Source organism: Pan troglodytes, chromosome 19 (genome assembly GCF_028858775.2).
Source record: "Pan troglodytes isolate AG18354 chromosome 19, NHGRI_mPanTro3-v2.0_pri, whole genome shotgun sequence".
Lineage (NCBI taxonomy): Eukaryota > Metazoa > Chordata > Mammalia > Primates > Hominidae > Pan > Pan troglodytes.
The window spans coordinates 51,075,331-51,098,541 of record NC_072417.2 but is presented as its reverse complement, the minus strand read 5'-3'; the positions used below and the strand labels follow the sequence as shown (position 1 = coordinate 51,098,541).

Below are 23,211 nucleotides of genomic sequence, written 5' to 3'. Positions count from 1 at the left end.
TATGGTATATTCCATTTACACTTAATGGCAACTTTTAGAACAATCGAAGTCATTTAGGAATCATTTAGGAAAAAATGAAATACTAAGCATTTGTCTTTTGCAATCTTCATAGAACTAATGAGATGATAGCAGAGGTCAGTACGCAACTTACTGTGGAGAAAGAGCAGACCAGATCCAGATCTCTATTCACTGCTTATGCTGCAAGGCCAGTCCTAGAGTCACCTTGCGTTGGAAATCTTAATGATAGTGAAGGTCTCAACAGAAAACATATTCCAAGAAAAAAGAGGTCTGCTCTTAAGGACATGGAGAGCTACTTGTTGAAGGTTAGCTATCTTTTTTCCTTTGGTGTTCAGATTTCTGATAGAATTCTTGTATGTTATTTGGTAAAATACTCAGTTACTTAATTGTCTTGTGTATGGTAAGTAAAAGTAATAATTACCTGTGTTAATAAAGAGAGGAGACAGAAATTTTACAGTTATTTTTAAGTCTCTGGAGCTCTCATTCATAAGAGATTACTCCTTTGTTAACTTTATTTAATAAATGTAACCAAACTGACACATTTTAAATTTTTTTAAAAACTGCATTTAAGTTAGATTTTAACCAAAGGTTTACTTTGATGTGCTTTGTCTTACTAATTGATTTTAGTTTGTCTGGGGTTCACTTTTAATGGGTTTAGTGTGCCTGGGGTCACTTTTAAAGTTTTTCTGCATCATCTCAGTTTTCTACCCGTCATCATATGTGAATGATTGGTGTCCAAACACTAACCACCCATGGATGTTTATTATTTAAAAGGACCCAAGGTGAATACTTTTGTATGTTATATAAACCTGCAACACTTGATTAATCTGTTCTTTAAGTTAAAAGTTTTGTGATTTTCTTACATGAGTACATCTGTAATTGCTATTGCACTTAATAGTGTTTTAATCCCAATTTTAGTAAAATGTGTCTATTGCTATGCAATAGCACAGTGGTTTTGAAATAGTTAAATCAAATAAATATTTGAATTTTTAAAGTAAAGCTCACATAAGTTTTGTCTCTCCACCTGGCCATAACTTTAGTAATTGATGACTAAGATGGCAATGGTATCTAGAGTCCTTCAATAGCAAATGTGACCAAACAGAATCAGTTCTATTCTTAATACCCCAAATTCCATGTAAAGCTGCACATGGACATCTCCCCTGGACATGCAACAGGAACTTTTTAGTTCAACCGTGTAGTTTCACTCAGAGTAAGAGTCTATTTCTGGGGATTTCAAAATGGATCCAAAAATGACGAGCTGTATCAACTATAGAGTTGGTAAGGAAAAAAAACCAAAACGTAGTTCAACTATGCTTGACCCAGATTAAGGTATTTGTCTAACATTTGTCCATTTTTCAACTGAGGGAAAATTACAAAAACTGGGCACAGTGGCACACACCTGTAGTCCCAGCTGCTCCTGAGGCTGAGGCAGGAAGATCACTTGAACCCAGGAGTTCAAATCTGCAGTGCGCAATGATTATTCCTGTGAGTAGCTACGGCACTGCAGCATTCCAATCTGGGCAACATAGCAAGATTCTGTCTCTTAAAAAAATTACAAAATCCATAAAACATTTGTTTGAACAACAATAAATAAATAGTTTTCTTTGTGTATATTGTTGTTTTTAAAATTTTCAATCGATGCACATTGGCTTATAGTTTTGATGTTTTTATGATCTCCTTAGCGCACAGAAAAGTAGCGCAGGCCCACATGGAATCAACCTCAACCTTGTTGTGTTTACCTGGCTATTTCGTGTCCTAACAAATCATAGAAGAGCAAATCTAAGGTTTCTTAGATAGCATTGTGGCTAAATAGCTTAAAAGGGAATGCATTAAATGATTGTTTTAATACATAGATTACAAGAGCCCAGCTAGCTGATATTTTTAATCATATTGTTCGCTTAGGTTTTGTTTTTCTGAAAAAAATGAGATGATCAGCGTCCAAATGCCTCAGTCACGAAATTGTACCACTGGGTACTAATGGGAAATGAATGTTAAATACGTCTGTCAATGGTTAAGCAAGATGCAAATATAATGTTCTCATTAGTACTATGAACCCCCAAAATTTGAGACGAGTCTCAATTAATTTAGAAAGTTTATTTTGCCGAGGTTGAGGGCACACATCCGTGACACAGCCTCAGGAAGTCCTGATGACATGTGTCCAAGGTGGTTGGGGCACAGCTTGGTTTTATACATTTTAGGGAGGCATGAGACATCAATCAATATATTTAAGAAGTACATTGGTTCACTCTGGAAAGGCGGGACAATTTGAAGCAAAGGGAGGAAGACTGGTAGCGGGGAGGGGGCTTCCAGGTCACAGATAGGTGAGAGACAAACAGTTGCACTCTTTTGAGTTTCTGATTAGCCTTTCCAAAGGAGACAGTCGGATCTGCATTTATCTTAGTGAGCAGAGAGGTAACTTTGAATAGAATGGGAGGCAGGTTTGCCCTAAGCAGTTTCCAGCCTGAGTTTTCCTTTTAGCTTAGTGATTTTGGAGGCCCAAGATATTTTCCTTTCACAATACTTACCAGAAAAACAAGGTAATGTATCATTTTACAAGATGGTGCTGAGAGAGTATAAAAAGCAGATGTAGGCCGGGCACTGTAGCTCAAACCTATAATCCCAGCACTTTGGGAGGCCAAGGTGGGTGGATCACCTGAGGTCAGGAGTTCGAGACCAACCTCCAACATGGTGAAACCCCGTCCCTAATAAAAATACAAAAATTAGCTGGGCATGGTGGTGTGCGCCTGCAGTCCCAGTTACTTGGGAGGCTGAGGCAGGAGAATCGCTTGAACCTGGGAGGCAAAGGTTGCAGTGAGCTGAGATTGCACTGCTGCACTCCAACCTGGGCGACAGAGCAAGACTCCATCTCACGGGTGGGGGAAAAAAATAAATAAAATAAATAAAAGCAGATGTGATGCAAGGGAAGATTTTTGAGGAACTTTTTTTTTTTTTTAATTTCTGTTTTGTGGGGTAGGGGGTGTTCATTTTTTAGTATTTCTAGATAAGTAGAAAATTTGTTTGTTTTAAAGTTAATGTTAATGTAGTAGTTCCAAGGCATACCTAGTTTCCTTGTGGGGCATTTTTTGCCCAATCATGTTAGATTTACTAAAAGAGATTTAAAAGCATGATTATATCAAGATATGAGTGCTGGGTGCAGAGGCTCACACCTGTAATCCCAGCACTTTGGGAGGCCGAGGCGAGTGGGTCACTTGAGGTCAGGAATTCGAGACCAGCCTGGACAACATGGTGAAACCCTGTCTCTGCTAAAAATACAAAAATTAGCCTGGCGTGGTGGCGGGTGCCTATAATCCTAGCTACTCGGGAGGCTGAGGCAGGAGAATCGCTTGAACCCAGGAGGCAGAGGTTGCAGTGAGCCAAGATTGTGCCACTGCACTGCAGCCCAGGTGACAGAGCAAGACTCCATCTCAAAAAAAAAAAAACAAACAAAAAAAAGATACAAAGGCATGTCTCCATAATCACACCTTGGAAGAGTTCTTATACAGCTGTTGTCTACAGAATTTTTAGAGTTACAGAAAGAAGGTGCCTTCTAGAGTTGCTAGGAACTTCAGTATTTCCTATAGGAAAACATCAGCTAATACAAGGAGGAGGAGGTAACATACCATCTCAACTGAGATTTACAAAAAAAGGTAGGGGGTGGGGCGGGTTTCTGGGTGGGGCGGGTTTCTGGGTGGGGCATTACACAACGGGATATTTAGAAATTTTTAGCTACGATTTTCAAAAGCAAAATGTTAAAAATAGCACTAATATTGGATCTGTTTATACATCTCCTTTATTTGCAAGATTTTAACACTTTGGACTATTCCTACTGTGAAGTGCTATTGTACTCAGCACTTTCTCTAACCTCAAGAAAAATGGTTATAATTTTGTATGAAATCACACACCAGAGAAATAATATATTATAACTGGTTGTTGAAACAAGTTTTCTCTACATTCATGACAGTTAGCATTTATTGCATCTCTCACCCCATTATATGAAGTCTAGAGTCTTCATATATTATATGAAGTCTAGACTCCCAGACCAAACTGAGAGTCGGGCTGCTATTTATCATGGTCCAGTAATGAGATGCAGATGAATTGGGAAGAGAGGTTTTATTTTCTGCAACCGGTTACAGGGTTACAAGGAAGGCCTGGAAATTATTACCACACCAATTCAAAATTACAAAGTTTTCCAGAGCTTATATACCTTCTAAGCTATATATCTACATGTAAGTGTGCATTCGTCTATAGACATAAGTGATTAACTTCTTTTAATCTATAACTAAGATCTAAGTCCTGCAGACCTTCCTCTGGAGCTTCAGTAAATTTATTTAATCCAAATGGGTCCAGGTGCTGGGGCGATTACCCTTATCTTGTCTCCTGCTAAATCATGGAGGTTTGGGAGTTCCATTAGACCCCCAATAAACTTATTTGTGGAGGCCTGGGGAGTTTCTTCAGATCCCCAGTAAAACTTGTTTAATACCAAACAGGTCCTATTAAGAATTCCTTCATTATTTTGTCACACTTTAAGGCCCAGGGAAGGCCTAGGCAAGATTCTTGGTGGGCTTTTGTTACATTCCAGCCTGTATAAAGGCACTGGCTCTTTCAGCTTTTAATGTTTAACTTAACTACTCAGTCAGTGCCAAAGCAGTTGTTATGGAGGCCTGCGTTAGTGAGACCTGGCCTGCCACATAGTCTTGCCACTTAACACCATTGTAGTGATAATAGATTGCTATGCCTATGTTTTACTGATTTTTACTTATAGGTTTCACATTCTAGATTAACCCTGGGATCCTTTGTCCTATATATCAGAAGTACTTTTTATAGTTTTATTGGCTCCTTATTTTCCAGCCTGTAATCTCAAGTATAATTTAGCAGTAGCCTGTCAATAAGTTATTGCTGAAGAGTGAACTTTGTATTTATTGGACTTTGCCTTTGGTACTGATTTCACTATATTTCTTTTAAAAATTTTTCTAACTCCTCCCCTCTTTAAAGTGGAGGTAGTTGTGAAGAATGTATGGTAAGATTAGAAAAGTCAAGGAAGAAGAAACTATTTCTGTAAGTGTTATACAGTCATCTTTCTTGTTCAGTCTGTGGTGGATAGGCAGCAAATGGTGCTCCTCCTTCCCTTCTGAGTTCAGAACACAGGAGTCAGATAGATGGACATCAACACAGTAGCTCTATTGCAGACTCATGATAACTAATGGGAGGATGTGGCTCAGATGTGCAGCCACAGTATTTTATGCCAGATTAGGCACTAACCCACAGAGTTTTAACTGGAGAAAACAAATGCTTGACACCCATCGCAGGTGCATGCTGCTTACTGCAGAGATGACAGCAGACCTGAACTCATGTCACTGTGGGCAGACACATCTTTTGAAAGAGACCCTGAGCCAAGCAAGCACACTGTGTGCTTTGCCCAAATTCACCCATTAGGTAGATCTGATATCCTCTCAAGAGGAAGCTATAGGTAGAGAGAGTCTAAGTCCTCATTTGAAACCTGAGGCCAGGAAAATGAAGGTTCTCCTATCATTTATGGCTGGATTTAAGTGATAATTGAAATTAATCCCATGTCTTTGTATGTACAAATTAATGATGAGAAGTTGGACAGACGTATGGTAGATGGCAAAGAGAAATCTGTTTTGTGTTTTCAGTTTTTCTATAAATAACTCACAACATGGGTAATTGACTTGATTGATTTTCCTAAACCACGTCTTATTTGGAGGAGAATGAATAGTTCTTTTAAGGAACAGTTTTCTTAATTTCTGCTTGCTTGGTTCAACTAAAGATTTCCTCCTTCAAGTTTTCTGTTCTGCGGTTTGAAAAATGGGTTCTTTATAAATTGAGTGTCTTGACTGGTACTAGCCAGAAGTTATGATATTAATTGTTCTTTAAATTTGATTCATAACTTACAATTTGGAGAGCTACTATTTTTTATGTCATGCTTAAACATTATAGAGCATCATGACAGTTTATAGATGCATTTTCTCTTTTTTGTTGTTGTTGTGTTTTTGAGGCAGAGTCTCACTCTGTCTCCCAGGCTGGAGTGCAGTGGCGTGATCTCTGCTCACTGCAACCTCCGCCTGCCGGGTTCAAGCGATTCTCCTGCCTCAGCCTCCTGAGTAGCTGGGACTACAGGTGCACACCACCACGCCTGGCTAATTTTTATATTTTTAGTAGAGACGGGGTTTCACCATATTGTCCAGGCTGGTCTTGAACTCCTAACCTTGTGATCCACCCAATTTGGCCTCTCAAAGTGCTGAGATTACAGGCGTGAGCCACCACACGCAGACTGTCTGAGTTATTTTTTTATTTTTATTATTAGTATTATTATTTTTGATGCGGAGTCTGACTCTGTCACCCAGGCTGGAGTGCAGTGGCACGATCTCGGCTCACTGCAAGCTCCGCCTCCTGGGTTCACGCCATTCTCCTGCCTCAGCCTCCTGAGTAGCTGGGACTACAGGCGCCCACCACCATGCCCGGCTAATTTTGTGTATTTTTAGTAGAGACGGGGTTTCATTGTGTTAGCCAGGATGGTCTTGATCTTCTGACCTTGTGATCCTCCCGCCTCGGCCTCCCAAAGTGCTGGGATTACAGGTGTGAGCCACCGCACCCAGCCTGAGTTATTTTTAAAAATCTGTATTTCTTTTCTGAATATGAAGGAAGGTGCTGGCATAGAATAACTCCAGGCTCAGTGAAAGATCTGAAGCCCACTCCTACCTTGTAACTAATTGGTTTTGTGACCTCAGGCAAGCTGCAGTCTCTCTGAGCCTGTTTTGTTTCTTATGTAAAATTAAGGACTTTGACTAAATCAGTGACACTCATACGTTTAAGTAAATCTCTTTTTTCTTTAAGAATGGAACTTTTTAAAATTGCATAAAACCACATTATAGAAAACAGAAGTAGTGCTGCCTGACTGAAGGAAGGATCAGTGCTCTGAAGCTGTGACTTTCTTATCCCTTAATCCTTCAGCATCCTCTGTGGAACCTTAGATTTCTGTGGGACATAGCTTGAAAAGGATCATTTCTTGAATTATTACTTTTATAAGGCCTGGATGGTAATGCTGTTGTCATGTTACCTACTCTATAAAGCCTATCTATAATGTTTTTGTCACAGAAATGTTATGGAAAGGAGTCTCAAAATACTGGTAAACCTGTTAGTAAAAAAAAAAATTGACTTGACACCTAAAATTTGTAAAGGCATTAGATATCATTATCTTTATCACCACAAACTATCTCAGACCCCGTTCTAGGCATTTAGTGAGAGAATACCTATTCTAAAAAAAAATTAAATAAGAGCACTCTAGATAGGGACACTGGCAATAAGTTTGAAATATTCCCACACCTTTCATAATTAAGCAGATAACTATAACTTGTCAGATGCTTAAAAAATGGGTACTAATTTCTGAAAAGAAATCAAAGTTGCAGTTAAATAACTCTAAATTGTTTTCCTAGTTTTTAATTCTAGACACTCATGAATCAAAGAAACTAAGATTGAAAACTGGCTCTAACCTGTATTTATCCTTGTTTTTATGTACATTTTCTGAAATCTTTGTGTCTGTATGAATGAAGAAATGTTAATCATAATAGCATAATATTTTTAATCTTTTGCCAGTGGAACTTTCACATGGCATCACAACAATACTGCTTTCTTCAAGTATGTATTAAAGATTCTGTGCTGAATTAATAGCAAAGAACATACTTTGAAATTATTATTTTCTAAAAGTGGAGAATGGGGAGTTCATTGTAAGGAACTATTCATTAAAGTGAAAAACTGGTTAGACCTTGATAAAGGGCAGAGTTTTGATAAGAATGGGAAAGTAATGCATTCATTGCAGAATACGACTTGAATTGTGTAACCTCTGTACTAATAAGGGAAAACATCACACTTTTGAAACGACATAGATCCAACAGACCAATATTAATTGTACTTTTGTGAGATTAATCTAAACAGCATAACACATATATGTTCTCCATTATCTAAACTTAAAATAGGTAGGAATTTATATGATATTTTTAATTTAAGCAATCTTCAAGTTAGGTCTAGTCTGTAAAAGTATTATTTAAAGGTCGCATTTTGTAATTAATGCTCCTTACCATGATAATGTCTCTTCTTAAACGTTATAAATAATATTTGACTTATTTCAGATGCAGCAGAAGTTGCAAAATGATCTAACTGCAGAAGTAGCAGGTATGTTACCAAAATTTATGAATTAAATTTAGATTAAGTAATATATATCTGAAATAAACTGCAAACGACATCCCTTTCCGTTCTTGGGCTAGTAGATACTACATCAAATATTCTTTCATATACATCTAATGAAAGATGTGAAAACTTGAACATGTATAATGAAGAGCATACTTATGCCTCATGAATTCATCACGTTCCATAGCTTGAAAAAAATAGCTCAAGAAGTCTGGCTCTACTCTTCACTTCTGCCATCCCTATGGAATTGTCAGCCAGCACACAGAAACGGTTCTCAGAAAACAGAAGCATCATCAACTTCTCAGGGTTATGGTAGTGATTTTTAAGGCCAAAACATCCCAGTCTCATCTAGTAACCTATTCAAGCAGTTACAGTTTATCAGCAGTCGCTTGAGAGGTAACACTTTAAATCTCCAGTCATTTACAGTGTCATTGGTTTACTTTTGCCCTCAGAAAAAGTTCCAAATTCCTTAACATGTAATATAAACACCCACATTCATTTGGTTCTTGTCAAGTTACTCAGGCTTATCTCTCACCACTTACTTTACTCTGCCCCTTTGCTCTAGGATCCAGCCAAACTGGACTGCACAGAATTCCACAGTGCTCATCCTTCTCCTCTAGCTCTTTGCACTTGCTTCTTTGCTCTATCTGCCAACCTTTTTTTCTCATCCTTCAGGTATCCACTAACCATGCCTCCACCGAAAAGCCTACAATATCGAGACAAAACTGGGATAGGTGTCCCTCTTGCATTCCAATAGTGCCCTGTTTTATACCTGTCAGGGTATCTATGACTTGGTATGGAAATTGCCTATTTGTCTGCTTTTTCAGGTTATAGCATATGATTGCTGAGGGGTGGACTGTATCATCTTCATCTTGTAACTCCAGGGCATAGTCTAGTACCTTAGCATGTGGTTGTTGAATAAATGAATGAAGAATGAGAAAACCAGAAGCTGTGATACACAACCACAATGATCATTAATTTAGTGTGCAACTATGGGCAGATTCTTATCTAATAATAAGTTAGCATTGTAGTCATACATACTTTTCATTCTTGTTAACACTGAAAAAGCTCTCAACTCTTTTTTACTGATTTGCACTTAGTTAACTATGAAATATATAGAATATAATTCTTTTGCCAGGCATGTTGGCTCACGTTTGTAGTCCCAGCACTTTGGGAGCCTGAGGCAGGCAGATCACTGGAGCCCAGGAGTTTGAGAGCAGCCTGTGCCAACATGACGAAACCCTGCCCCTATAAAAAATACAAAAGCTTGCCAGGCACAGTGGCTCATGCCTGCAGTTCCAAGTACTTGGGGCTGAGGCAGGAGAATTGCTTAAGCCTGGGAGGACAAGACTGCAGTGACCTGTGATCACACCACGGCACTCCAGCATAGGTGAAAGAGTGAGCCCCTATCTTAAAATAATAACAACAACAATAATAATAATAATAATAATAATGTAATTCTTGCTTTTTTTTCCAGCTGCTACTAAATATGAACCTGGATCCTATATAGCTTCTCCTCTAGGATTTACACACAAGGAAAATCTGAATCAAGATCCAGTTTTGGAAGTAACAAAAGAATATGCACAGATTTTAAGAAGAAAATACATACTCTGAAAGATAAGGCAATTTTATTTGGGCTATTCACATGATATTTTGTTTCCCATTAAATATATGATGTGAACATTTTTACTAAAGGGAAATATTCTATATTATACATGTCTGATGAAAATTTATATAGTATTTTAAATAATGTTTCTTGGCCTCTTCAGCTAACTTTTAAGTGGATTTTGCAAATGAAAACCAGTATTACTGAGTTTTACATACTCGAACTGCCCAAATGTTAGCTGTTTAAACAGCCAAATAATCAAGTTGCCATTAATAATTTAGTGGAGCCAATTGATGGCTTGTTTGTATTTTATAATTTTATCTTTATACATAGTGATAGATTTAAGTTTAGATAGACATCATTTTGGTATACTGGTACTGTGGTCATTGTCAATGTTTGGATGTATTACAATTGTTATAGTGCAGTCAAACTTAGATAATTTTAATTTTAAGCACTGATTTATTTAGATCTTTCCTTGTGGAAAAATAAGGTTTGCCTAAGGCTTTTTGCTTTTTTATTTATTGTTTCATTTCTTTATTAGATTAACTTTTGGGAAACAGTCTTAAAATTGGAGAAAATTTCCACATTTTAGGAAAAACAGCTTTCCCCCTGTGGGCCATTTGAGAGTAAATTGCTGACATTATGCCATCACATCTGGTATGTGGGTATTCCCACAAGTCAGGACATTTTATATAACTACTTCATAATCAGAAAGTTAACATCAATACACTTGATCATTTCATTCTCAGTTTCTTTTCAAGTTTTCTTAATTGTCTATAATGTTCTTTGTAGCAGAAGGATCCCATTCAGGTCCATGAATTTCATTTAGTTGTCATGACTCTTTCAGTCTGGAACAGTTCCTCAGTTTTTCTTTGACCTTTATGACCTTAAATCTTTTGAAGAGTAGAGTCCAATAATACAGAATGTCCCTCCATTGGATTTCTCTGAATTTTTTTTATGATAAGATTTAGATGATAATTTTTTTTTTGGCAAGAGTATCACAGAAGTTATCCCATGATCTTCTCACTGCATTCTATCAGGTGACCTGCAATTATTATTATTTTTTATTTTCATCTTTTAAGTTCAGGGGTACATGTGCAGGATGTGCAGGATGTCCAGGTTTGTTACATAGGTAAATATGTGCCATGGTGGTTTGCTGCACAGATCATCCCATCACATAGGTATTAATAATAGCCCAGCATCCATTAGCTGTTCTTCACGATGCTCTCCCTTCTCTCACCCCCCACCATCCCACATGCCCCTGTGTGTGTTGTTCCCCGCCATGTGTCCATGTGTTCTCATTATTCAGCTCCCACTTGTAAGTGAGAGCATGCAGTATTTCATTTTCTATTTCTGCGTTGGTTTGCTGAGGATAATGTTCTGCAGCTCCACCCATGTCCCTGCAAAGGACATGTCTCATTCCTTTTCATGGCTGCATAGTATTCCATGGTGTATATGTACCGCATTTTCTTTATCCAGTTTATCATTGATGGGCTTTTAGGTTGATTCTTTGTCTTTGCTATTGTGAATAGTGCTGCAATGAACATACGTGTGCATGTATCTTTATACTAGAATTAGTTATATTCCTTTGGGTATATACCAAGTAATGGGATTGCTGGGTTAAATGGTATTTCAGGTTCTAGATCTTTGAGGAATCACCACACTGTCTTCCACACTGGTTGAACTAATTTACACTCCTATCAATAGTGTAAAAGCATTCCTGTTTCTCCATAATCTTGCCAGCATCTTTTCATTTTTTTGAATTATAGCCATTCTGACTGTTGTGAGATGGTGTCTCATTGTGGTTTTGATTTGCATTTCTCAGATGATCAGTGATGTTGAGGTTTTTTTGTTTGTTGGCTGCATGTATGCCTTCTTTTGAAAAGTGTCTGTTTGTGTCCTTTGACCACTTTCTAATGGGGTTGAGTTTTTTTTTCTTGTAAATTTGTTTAAGTTCCTTGTAGATGCTGGATATTAGACCTTTGTCAGATGGATAGAGTGCAAAAATTTTCTCCCATTCTGTAGGTTGTCGGTTTACTCTGTTGGTAGGTTCTTAATGCTGTGCAGAAGCTCTTTAGTTTAATTAGATCCCATTTGTCAATTTTGGCTTTTGTTGCAATTGCTTTTGGCATCTTCGTCATGAAATCTTTGCCCTTGCCTGTGTCCTGAATGGCATTGCCTAGGTTTTCTTCCAGGATTTTTATAGTTTTGGGTTGTAGATTTAAGTCTCTAATCCATCTTGAGTTAACTTTTGTATATGGGTTAAGGAAGGGGTCCAGTTTCAATTTGCTGCATATGGCTAGCCAGTTCTCCCAGCACCATTTATTAAATAGGGAATCTTTTCCCCATTGCTTCCTTTTGTCAGGTTTGTCAAAGATCACATGGTTGTAGGTGTGTGGTCTTATTTCTGGGTTCTCCATTCTGTTCCATTGGTCTATGTGTCGGTTCTTGTACCAGCACCATGCTGTTTTGGTTACTGTAGTCTTGTAGTATATTTGAAGCTGGGTAGCATGATGCCTCTAGCTTTGCTCTTCTTGCTTAGGATTGTCTTGGCTATTTGGGCTCTTTTTTGGTTCCATATGAATTTTAAAATAGCTTTTTCTAGGTCTGTAAAGAATGTCAATAGTAGTTTAATGGGCCTAGCATTTAATTTACAGATTGCCTTGGGCAGTGTGGTCATTTTCACGATATTGATCCTTCCCGTCTGTGAGCATATGTTTTTCCATTTGTTTGTGTCATCTCTGATTTCTTTGAATAATGGTTTATAGTTATCCTTGAAAAGGTCCTTCACTTTTCTTGTTAGCTGTATTCCTAGGTATTATACTCTTCTTGTGGCAATTGTGAATGGGAGTTAATTCATGATTTTTCTCTCGGCTTGCCTGTTGTTGGTGTATAGGAATGCTAGTGACTTTTGCACATTGATTTTGTATCCTGAGACTTTGTTGAAGTTGCTTATCAGCTAAGAAGTTTTTGAGCTGAGATGATGGAGTTTTCTAGATATAGGATCATATCATCTGCAAACAAAGATAGTTTGACTTCCTGTCTTCCTATTTGAATAGCTTTTCTTTCTTTCTCTTGCCTGATTGCCTTGGTGAGAATTTCTAATACTGTGTTGAATAGGAGTGGTGAGAGAGGGCATCTTTGTCTTGTGTCAGTTTTCAAGGGAACGCTTCCAGGTTTTCAGGTACTCAGGCAACAAATAGCGTTACGAATAGAATAGTACCTCACATCTCAATGCTAATGTTGAACGTAAATGGCCTAAATGCTCCACTTAAGAGATATAGAATGGCAGAATGGGTAAGAATTCACCAACCAAGTTGCTGCTGTCTTCAGGAGACTCACCTAACACATACGGACTCACATAAACTTAAGGCAAAGGGTTGGAAAAAGACATTTTGTCTAAATAGACACGTCAAAAGCGAGCAGGAGTAGCTGTTCTTATATCAGACAAAACGGACTTTAAGACAACAGCAGTTTTAAAAAGACAAAGAGGGACATTATATAATGATAAAAGGACTAGTTCAACAGGAAAATATCACAGTCCTAAATATATATGCACCTAATACTGGAGATCCCAAATTTATAAAACAATTACTACTAGACATAAGAAATGAGGTAGTTGGCAACACAATAATAGTGGGGGATGTTAATACTCCGCTGGCAGCACTAGGCAGATCACCAAGACAGAAAGTCAACAAAGAAACAATGGACTTAAACTATACCCTAGAACATATGGACTTAACAGATGCTTACAGAACATTCTACCCAACAAGCATAGAATATACATTGTATACATCAGAACACGGGACATTCTCCAAAATAGACCATATGATAGGGCACAAAACAAGTCTCAGTAAATTTAAGAAAATCAGAATTATATCAAGTACTCTCTCAGACCACAGTGGAATAAAATTGGAAATTAATTCCAAAAGGAACACTCAAAAGCATGCAAATACATGGTAATTAAATAACCTACTCCTGAATGATTGTTGGGTCAACAATGATATCAAGAGGGAAATTTAAAAATTCTTTGAACTGAACGATAATAGTGACACAACCTATCAAAAACTCTGGGATACAGCAAAAGTGGAGCTAAGAAGAAAATTCATAGCATTAAATGCCTATATCAAAAAGTCTGAAAGAGCACAAATAAACAATCTAAGGTCACACCTCACAGAATTGGAGAAACTAGAACAGTCCAAATCCAAACCCAGCAGAAGAAAAGAAATAACAAAATCAGAACAAAACTAAATGAAATTGAAACAAAAAAATACAACAGATAAATGAAACAAAAAGCTGGTTCTTTGAAAGGATAAATAAAATTGATAAGCATTAGCAAGATTAATCAAGAAAAGAAGAGAGAAGATCCAAATAAGCTCTATTAGAAATGAAATGGGAGATATTACTACTGATACCACAGAAATACAAAAGATTATTCAAGACTACTATGAACATCTTCACATCCATAAACTAGAAAACCTACAGGAGATCGATAAATTCCTGGAAATATACAACCCTCCTGGATTAAATTAGGAAGATATAGAGACTCTGAACAGACCAATGAGAAGCAGCAAGATTGAAAATGGTAATTTAAAAATTGCCAACAACAAAAAAGTCCAGGACCAGATGGATTCACACCTGAATTCTATCAGACATTCAAAGAATTGGTACCCATCCTATTAACACTATTTCACAGGATAGAGAAAGAGAAATCTTCCCTAAATCATTTGATGAAACCAAAATCACCATGATATGGTTTGGCTCTGTGTCCCCACCCAAATCTCATCTTTTAGCTCCCATAATTCCCACATGTTGTGAGAAGGACCCAGTAGGAGATGATTGAATCATGAGGGCGGGTCTTTTCCATGCTGTTCTCATGACAGCGAGTGAGTGTCACAAGATCTGATGGTTTTAAAAACAGGACTTTCTCTACACAAGCTCTTTCTTTTTGCCTGCTGCCATCCACGTAGGATGTGACTTGCTCTTCCTTGACTCCACCATGACTTTGAGGCCTCCCCAAATATGTGGAACTGTAAGTCAAATAAACCTCTTTCTTTTGTAAATTGCCCAGTCTCAGGTATGTCTTTATCAGCAGTGTGAAAATGGACTAATACACACCCTAATACTGAAACAGACTAATAGACACCCTAATACCAAAAACAAGGAAGGACATAATGAGAAAAGAAAGCTACAGACCAACATCCCTGATGAACAGAGATGCAGTAATCCTCAAAAAAAATACTAGCTAGCTGAATCTAACAACATATCAAAAAGATAATCCATCATGATCAAGTGGGTTTCATACCAGGGATGCAGGGATGGTTTAACATCTACAAGTCAATAAATGTGATACACTACATAAACAGAATTAAAAAACAAAAGTCACATGATCATCTCAATAGATGCAGAAAAACCACTTGAGAAAATCCAGCATCCTCATTTTATTAAGACCCTCAGCAAAATCAGCATAGAAGGGACATACATTAAGATAATAAAAGCCATCTATGACAAACCCACAGCCAGCATTATACTGAACAGGGAAAAGTTGAAAGCATTCCTCCTGAAAACTGGAAGAAGACAAGATTGCCCACTTTCTCCACTTCTATTCAACATGGTACTGGAAGTTCTAGCCAGAGCAATCAGACAAGAGAAAGAAATCAAGGGCATCCAAAGTGGTAAAGAAGAAGTCTGCCTATTGCTGTTTCCCAATGATATGATTGTATACCTAGAAAACCCTAAAGACTCATCCAAAAAGCTTCTAGAACTGGTAAATGCATTCAGCAAAGTTTCAGGATACAGAGTTACACACAAGTGTGCACAAATCCGTAGCTGTGCTATACACCTTCAGCGACCAAGCCAAGAATCAAATCAATAACTCAACCCTTTTTACAATAGCTACAAATAATAATAATACTAATAAAATACTTAGGAATGTTCCTAACCAAGGAGGTGAAAGATCTCTGCGTGGAAAACTACAAAACACTACTGAAAGAAATCACAGATGACACAAACAAATGGCAGCACATCCCATGCTCATGGATGGGTAGAATCAATATTGTGAAAATGACCATACTGCCAAAAGCAATCTACAAATTTAATCCAATTCCCATCAAAATACCACCATCATTCTTTAGAAAATGATGAAAAATAATCCCAAAATTCATATGGAACCAAAAAAGAGCCTACATAGCCAAAGGAAGACTAACCAAAAAGAATAAATCTGGTGACATCACATTACCTAACTCCAAACTATTCTGTAACACCATAGTCACTAGAACAGCATGATACTGGTATAAAAATAGGCACATAGACCAATGGAACAGAATAGAGAACCCAGAATTAAAGCCAAATACTTACAGCCAGCTGATCTTCAACAAAGTGAGGAAAGGACACCCTATTCAACAAATAGTGCTGGGATAATTGGCTAGCCACATTTAGGAGAATGAAACTGGATCCTTATCTCTCACCTTATACAAAAATCAACTCAAGATGGATCAAGAACTTAAGACCTGAAGCCTTAAAAATTCTAGAAGATAACATTGGAAAAACCCTTCTAGACATTGGCTTAAGCAAAGACTTCATGACCAAGAAGCTCAAAACAAATGCAACAAAAACAAAAGATAAATAGATGGGACTTAACTAAACTAAAAAGCTTTTGCACAGCAAAAGAAATAATTAGCAGAGTTAACAGACAACACACAGAGTGGGAGAAAATCTTCACAACCTACACATCCAACAAAGGACTAATATTCAGAATCTACAAAGAACTCAAATCAGTAAGAAAGAAACCAATCCCATAAAAAAGTGGGCTAAGGACACGAATAGACAATTCTCAAAAGAAAATATACAAATGGCCAACAAGCATATGGAAAAATGCTCAACATCACTAATGATCAGGGATATGCAAATCAAAACCACAACACGATATCACCTCATTCCTGTAAGAATGGCAATATTAAAAAAATTTAAAAATAATAGATGTCGGCATGGATGTGGTGGAAAGGGAACACTTTTATAGTGTTGATGCTAATGTAAACTAGTACAACCACTATGGAAAACGGTGTGGAGATTGCTTAAAGAACTAAAAGTAGATCTACCATTTGATCCAACAACCCCATTCCTCAGTATCTACCCAGAGGAAAAGAAGTCATTATACAAAAAAGATACTTGTACACACGTTTATAGCAGCAAAATTCATAATTGTGAAAATATGGAACCAACCCAAATGCCCATCAATCAATGAGTGGATAAAGAAAATGTGATATGTACACACACACCCCATGGAATACTACTCAGCCATAAAAAGGAGCAAACTGGATGGAATTGGAGACCATTCTTCTAATTGCAGCAACCTGGATGGAATTGGAGACCATTCTTCTAAGTGAAGTAGCTCAAGAATGGAAAACCAAACATCATATGTTCTCATATGTGGGAACTAAGCTATGAGAATGTAAAGGCATAAGAATGATACAGTGGACTTTGGGGACTCAGGGGAAATGGTGGGAAGGGAGTGAGAAATAAAAGACTACACATTGAGTACGGTGTACACTGCTCGGGTGAGGGATGCACCAAAATCTCAAAAATCACCACTAAAGAACTTATTTATATAACCAAACACCACCTGTTCCTTAAAAACCTATTGAAATAAAAAGTAAATTTAAAAAATCCTCCTGGATTCATTGATTTTTTTGAAGGTTTTTTTGTGTCTCTATTTCAGTTCAGCTCTGATCTTGGTTATTTCTTGTCTTCTGCTAGCTTGGGAGTTTGTTTCCTCTTGGTTCTCTAGTCCTTTTAGTTGTAATATTAGGTTGTTAACTTGAGATCTTTCTCTCTTTTTGATGTGGGCATTTAGTGCTATAAATTTTCCTCTTAACACTGCTTTAGCTGAGTCCTGGAGATTCTGTTATGTTGTCTCTTTGTTCTAATTAGTTTTAAAACGCTTCTTGATCTCTGCCATAATTTTATTATTTACCCCAAAGTCATTCAGGAGCAGACTGTTCAATTTCCATATAGTTGTGTGGTTTTAAGTGAATTTCTTAATCTTGAGATCTAATTTGATTGTGCTGTGGTCTGAGAGACTCTTTGTTATGATTTCAGTTATTTTTCATTTGCTGAGGAGTGTTTTTCTTCCTAATTTATGATTAGTTTTAGGGTAAGTGTCATGTGGCTATGAGAAGAATGTATATTCGCTTGTTTTTTGTTGGAGAGTTCTGTAGATATCTATCATGTCTACTTGATCCACAGCTGAGTTCAGGTCCTGAATATCTTTGTTAATTTTCTGTCTCCATGATGTGTCTAATATTGTCATTGTGGTGTTAAAGTCTCCCACTATTATTGTGTGGGAGTCTAAGTCTCTTTGAAGGTCTCCAATAACTTGCTTTATGAACCTGGGTGCTCTTGTATAGGGTGCATATATATTTAGGATAGTTAGCTCTTCTGGTTGAATTGAACCCTTTACCAACAGGTAGTGCTCTTCTTTGTCTTTTTTGATCTTTGTTAATTTAAAGTCTGTTTTGTTAGAAACTAGGATTGCAAGCTCTGTTTTTTTCTGCTTTCTGTTTGCTTGGTAAATTTTCCTCCATCCCTTTATTTTCAGCCTATGTGTTTCTTTGTGTGTGAGATGGGTCTCTTGAATACAGCATACTGATGGGTCTTGGTTCTTTATCTAGCTTGCCATTCTGTGTCTTTCATTGGAGAACACATTGAGATTTAAGGTTAGTAGTATTATATGTGGATTTGATCTCATCATCATGATGCTAGCTGGCTATTTTGCTAACTTGTTCATGTGGTTGCTTCACAGTGTCACTGTTCTTTGTACTTTAGTGTGTTTTTCTGGTGCCTGGTAATGGTTTTTCCTTTTCATATTTACTGCTTCCTTCAGGAGCTCTTGCAAGACAGGTCTGGTAGTAACAAGTTCCCTCAGCATTTGCTTGTCTGAAAAGCATCTTATTTATCCTTTGCTTATGAAGCTTGGTTTGGCCAGATGTGAAATTCTGGGTTGGAAATTCTTTTCTTTAAGAATGTTGAATATTGGTTCCCAGTATCTACTGACTTGTAGGGTTTCCACTGAGAGGTCGGCTGTTCATCTGATGGGGTTCCCTTTGTAGGTGACCTGGCCTTTCTGTCTCACTGCCCTTAACATTTTTTCTTTCATTTAGAGTTTGGAGAATCTGATGATCATGTGTCTCGGGGATGATCTCCTCGTGGAGTATCTCACTGGAGTTCTCTGGATTTCTTGAATTTGAGTGTTGGCCTGTCTTGCTAGAACTAACTTGGGGAAGTTAGTTCTCTTGGATCCTATGCTGAAGTATGTTTTCCAACTTGGTTCCATTCTCCTTGCCTTTTTCAGGTACCCCAATCCATCATAGATTCGTTCTCTTTATGTAATCCCATATTTTTTTATGGTATCGTTCATTCCTTTTCATTCTTTTATCTCTATTCTTGTCTGCCTGTCTTATTTCAGAAAGATCGTCTTCAAGTTCTGAGATTCTTTTCTTGGCCTATTCTGCTGTTAATAATTGTGATTTCATTGTGAAGTTCCTGTAGTGTGTTTTTCAGCTCTAACAGGTGAGTTATGTTTTTCTCTAGACCGGCTATTTTGGCTGTCCGCTCCTGTATTGTTTTGTCATGATTCTTAGTTTCTTTGCATTGGGTTACAAGATGCTCCTTTAGGTCATTGAAGTTCACTGTTATTCACATTCTGAAGCCCACTCTGTCATTTCAGCCATCTCAGGCTCAACCCAGTTCTGAGCCCTTGCTGGAGAGGTGTTGCAGGGATACTCTGGCTTTTTGAGTCCTCAGGATTTTGGGGTTATTTCTCATCTCTGTGGGTCTATCTTAAACTTTGACCTTGAGGATGGGGTTTTTGTGGCTTTTTAAATTGTTATTGTTGTTGTTTCCTGCTTGTTTTTCTTTTAACAGCCTGGCCACTCCTCTGCAGGGCTGCTGCAGTTTGCTGGGGGTTCGCACTATACCCTAGTTGCCTCGGTTTTTCCCATAGCTGGAGGTATCATCAGTGAAGTCTGTGAAACAGCAAAGATGGCTGCCTGCCACTTCCTTTGGAAGCTCCAGCCCAGCAGGGTACTGACCTATTGCTGGCTCGAAAGTGCCTGTAGGAGGTGGCTGGAGACCCCAGTTGGGAGGTCTCCTCCAGTCAGGAGAAATGGGATAAGGGACCTGCTTAAAGAATGATTCTGGCTACTTTTTGGTAGACCAGCTGTGCTGTGTTGGGGATCCCTTCAGTTCCCATTCAATTTGGGCTGTCCAAAGGCCCACAGGCTGAACTGGCTGAGAAGCTTGAAAGGCCTAGGTGGCAGCCTGCCCCACCCCTCAGGCACTCCATCCCGGGAAGAAATTAGAGCTCTGTTAGCCCCATAGAACATGAGTGACCTACAATTTTGATTTGCCCTTTTACTGGTGATGTTGGCATTGATCACAAACAGTGGTGTCTGCTAGCTTTCTCCTCTGTAATGTTACTTTTTCACCTTGTAATTAATTAGCATTCATATTTTGTGGGGAGGTAATTTGAGACTATGTAGATATCTCTGTTCTTCATCAAACTCAATTTATTCATTTACTTGATTTGATATTTACTTGTGGTTTATTTCATTTAATAGGTTATGATTTGACAATTTTTTTAACAATTTTTTTCTTTTTAGAAATGTTTTATTTTGACAATTTGAGACTTATAGAAAAATAGTAAGAAAACTACAAAACATTCTTGGATACTATTCCCCAAATGTGAACATTTTACTGTGTTTGCTTTATCCTTTCTCCCCCTTTTCCTCTTCTCTTTCTAGGTAAATATAAATGTAGGTGCATAATATAGACTTTTTCTGAATGGTTTATAAGTTGCAGGTGTGATGCCTCTTTATTTCTAAATAATTTGATGTGTGTCTCCTAAAAACAAGGCATTATCTTGCATAATTATAGTATAACTATCAAAATCAGGAAATTAAAAATGGTTTACTGTTAATGTCTCATCCATAAACCTTATTTTACTTTTTTCAGTTGTCTCAATAATATTTTTTATAGCCAAATAATTTAAGATGGGTGATTTTACAATCCATGATGTTGACTTTCATAATCCATGATGTTGAGAGGTTTCAGCATTTTTATGTTGATTCTTTCTCATCTCTGTGGGCCTATCTACCTTTGATGTTTGAGGTTGCTGACCTTTGGAGGAGGTCGATCTGTGTCAAATTATTCTGTCTTTTTAGTCTCTTTTAGTCCAGGATGATTCCTGAGTCTTTCCTTGATTTTGATGGCATTTATGTGTTTGAAGAGTGTGGGTCAGTTTTTTGTGGATTTTCTCTCAGTTTGGGTTCATAGGATGTTTCTTCATGATTCAGTTCAGGTTATACCATTCAGGCAGGAAGGTCACACAAGTAAGGCTGAGTTCTTCCCAATGCAGCATATCTGGAGGCATATGCTGTTACTTGGCTCCATTACTGGCCAGTGTTGACTTTGGTTGAGAATCTACCAGGTCTGTCCATGATAAAGTGACTATCTACCCTTTGTTTTTCACCAATGTCTTATGTGAACATAGTTTGAGGCTCTGTAAATATCTGGTTACTCTAAACGTCTCACCCACTAGATTTAGCATTTCATTGATTATTTTTGTTGGGTCAATTATTATTATGGTGGTTGCCAAATCATGATTGTCTTCATCTTTCATTCCTTCTACGTGGATAAGTAAAACAAAACAAAACCAACCAACAAATAGGGGAGAAGGGAAAATTTATTGTTTTGCTGTTCAGGTTCCCTCTGCTTTGACCAGTGGTAGCCATTTCAAGCTGAATTCATGTCTTTTTGAACTGTCCTTATTGTTCTTTGAATACTTCCTCACTTTCTGGCATAAGCTGTTTCAACCATACTTTGGATTTTCTCTGCCCCAGCCCTTGAATCAGCCATTTTCATTTTTTTCCAGAAGCCCTGACTTTCTTTAGGGGACAGTAATTAGAAACCAATATCTGGGCAGTAATTGTGGTAGACACGTATGGCTATTGGAGTTGTCATTGCTCATAGGCTTCCTCAGTGAACAGAGCAGAAAAATACAGCTAGATGGATAAATATACAAACATACATGCTTATATTCATCGATATTTCTATATTAGAATATACTGAAAACCATGAGTTCTTCCTGGTGATTCTAATTCCAGTTGAATCACACATGGCTCATTTTAGTTTTTTTTTCCCTTTCAGTACTCTTGACCTTTGAACAATGTGGAAGTTAGAGGGGCTGAACCCCACACAGCCGAAAATTTGCCTAAATTTTGACTTCCCTGTAATGTAACTGCTGACTGACCTGATTAAATACTGTTGACCAGAAACCTTACCCATAACAAAGTTGATTAATATATGTGCTGTATATTCTATGTATTATACACTATATTCTTATAAAAGTAAGCTAGAATTGCCTTAGCTATTCCAGCTGTTTTGGGGTTCGATATAAATTTTAAAATAGTTTATCCTGATTCTGTGAAGAATGTCATTGGTAGTTTGGTAGCTGACTTCAAACTATACTACAAACCTGCAGTAACAGAAATAGCATGGTACTGTTACAACAGCAGACACATATACCAAAGGAACAGAATAGAGAGCTAAGAAATAATGCAGCACACCCACAACCATCCAACCTTCAACAACTCCACTTAAAAAAAGCGATGGGGAAAGCAATGGGACTGCTGGGTCAAATGGCAATTCTAAGTTCTTTGAGAAATCGGCAAACTGCTTTCCACAATGACTAAACAAGTTTAAATTCCCACCAGAAGTGCATAAACGTCCCCTTTTCTCCACAACCTTGCCAGCTTCTGTTAGTTTTTGACCTTTTAATAATAGTCATTCTGACTGGTGTGAGATGGTGTCTCACTGTGGTTTTGATTTGCATTTCTCTAATGATTAGTGAGTTTGAGCATTTTTTTCATAGCCTCGTTGGCCACATGTTATGTCTTCTTTTGAAAAGTATCTGTTCATGTCCTTTGCCCACTTTTGATGGTGTTGTTTGTTTTTTTTCTTGTAAATTTAAGTTTCTTGCAGTTGCTGGATATTAGACCTTTGTCAGATGGCTAGGTTGCAAATATTTTCTCCCTTTCTGTGAGCTGTTTACTCTGTTGATAGTTTCTTTTGCCGTAAAGAAGCTCTTTAGTTTAATTAGGTCCCATTTGCCAATTTTTGTTTTTCTTGCAATTACTTTTGGCATCTTTGTCATGAAGATCATTTCCAGGTCCTATGTCCGCAATGGTATTTCCTAGGTTATCGTCCAAGGTTTTAATATGTTTTCATTTTAGATTTAAGTTTTTAATCCTGCCTTTGCCTCCCAAAGTGCTGGGATTACAAGCGTGAGCTACCACACCCAGCGAGGAAGCCAAGTTTAACGTGTGTGC

At 37.6% G+C, this 23,211-nt stretch overlaps 1 protein-coding gene across 2 annotated transcripts in view; it reads left to right on the top strand.

The window, feature by feature from the left end:
- Positions 1-23,211, top strand: part of LOC129137592 (coiled-coil domain-containing protein 144A-like) — a 104,647-nt gene that overhangs the window by 65,337 nt on the left and 16,099 nt on the right. For both annotated transcript variants that reach the window (XR_010152975.1, XM_063798898.1), the window contains one exon: positions 113-323. Coding sequence is in view for 1 of the 2 variants with exons in the window: in XM_063798898.1 (XP_063654968.1) it covers positions 113-323 (211 nt within the window). In the remaining variant the exon portion in view is untranslated. The remainder of the gene's footprint in view (positions 1-112; positions 324-23,211) is intronic.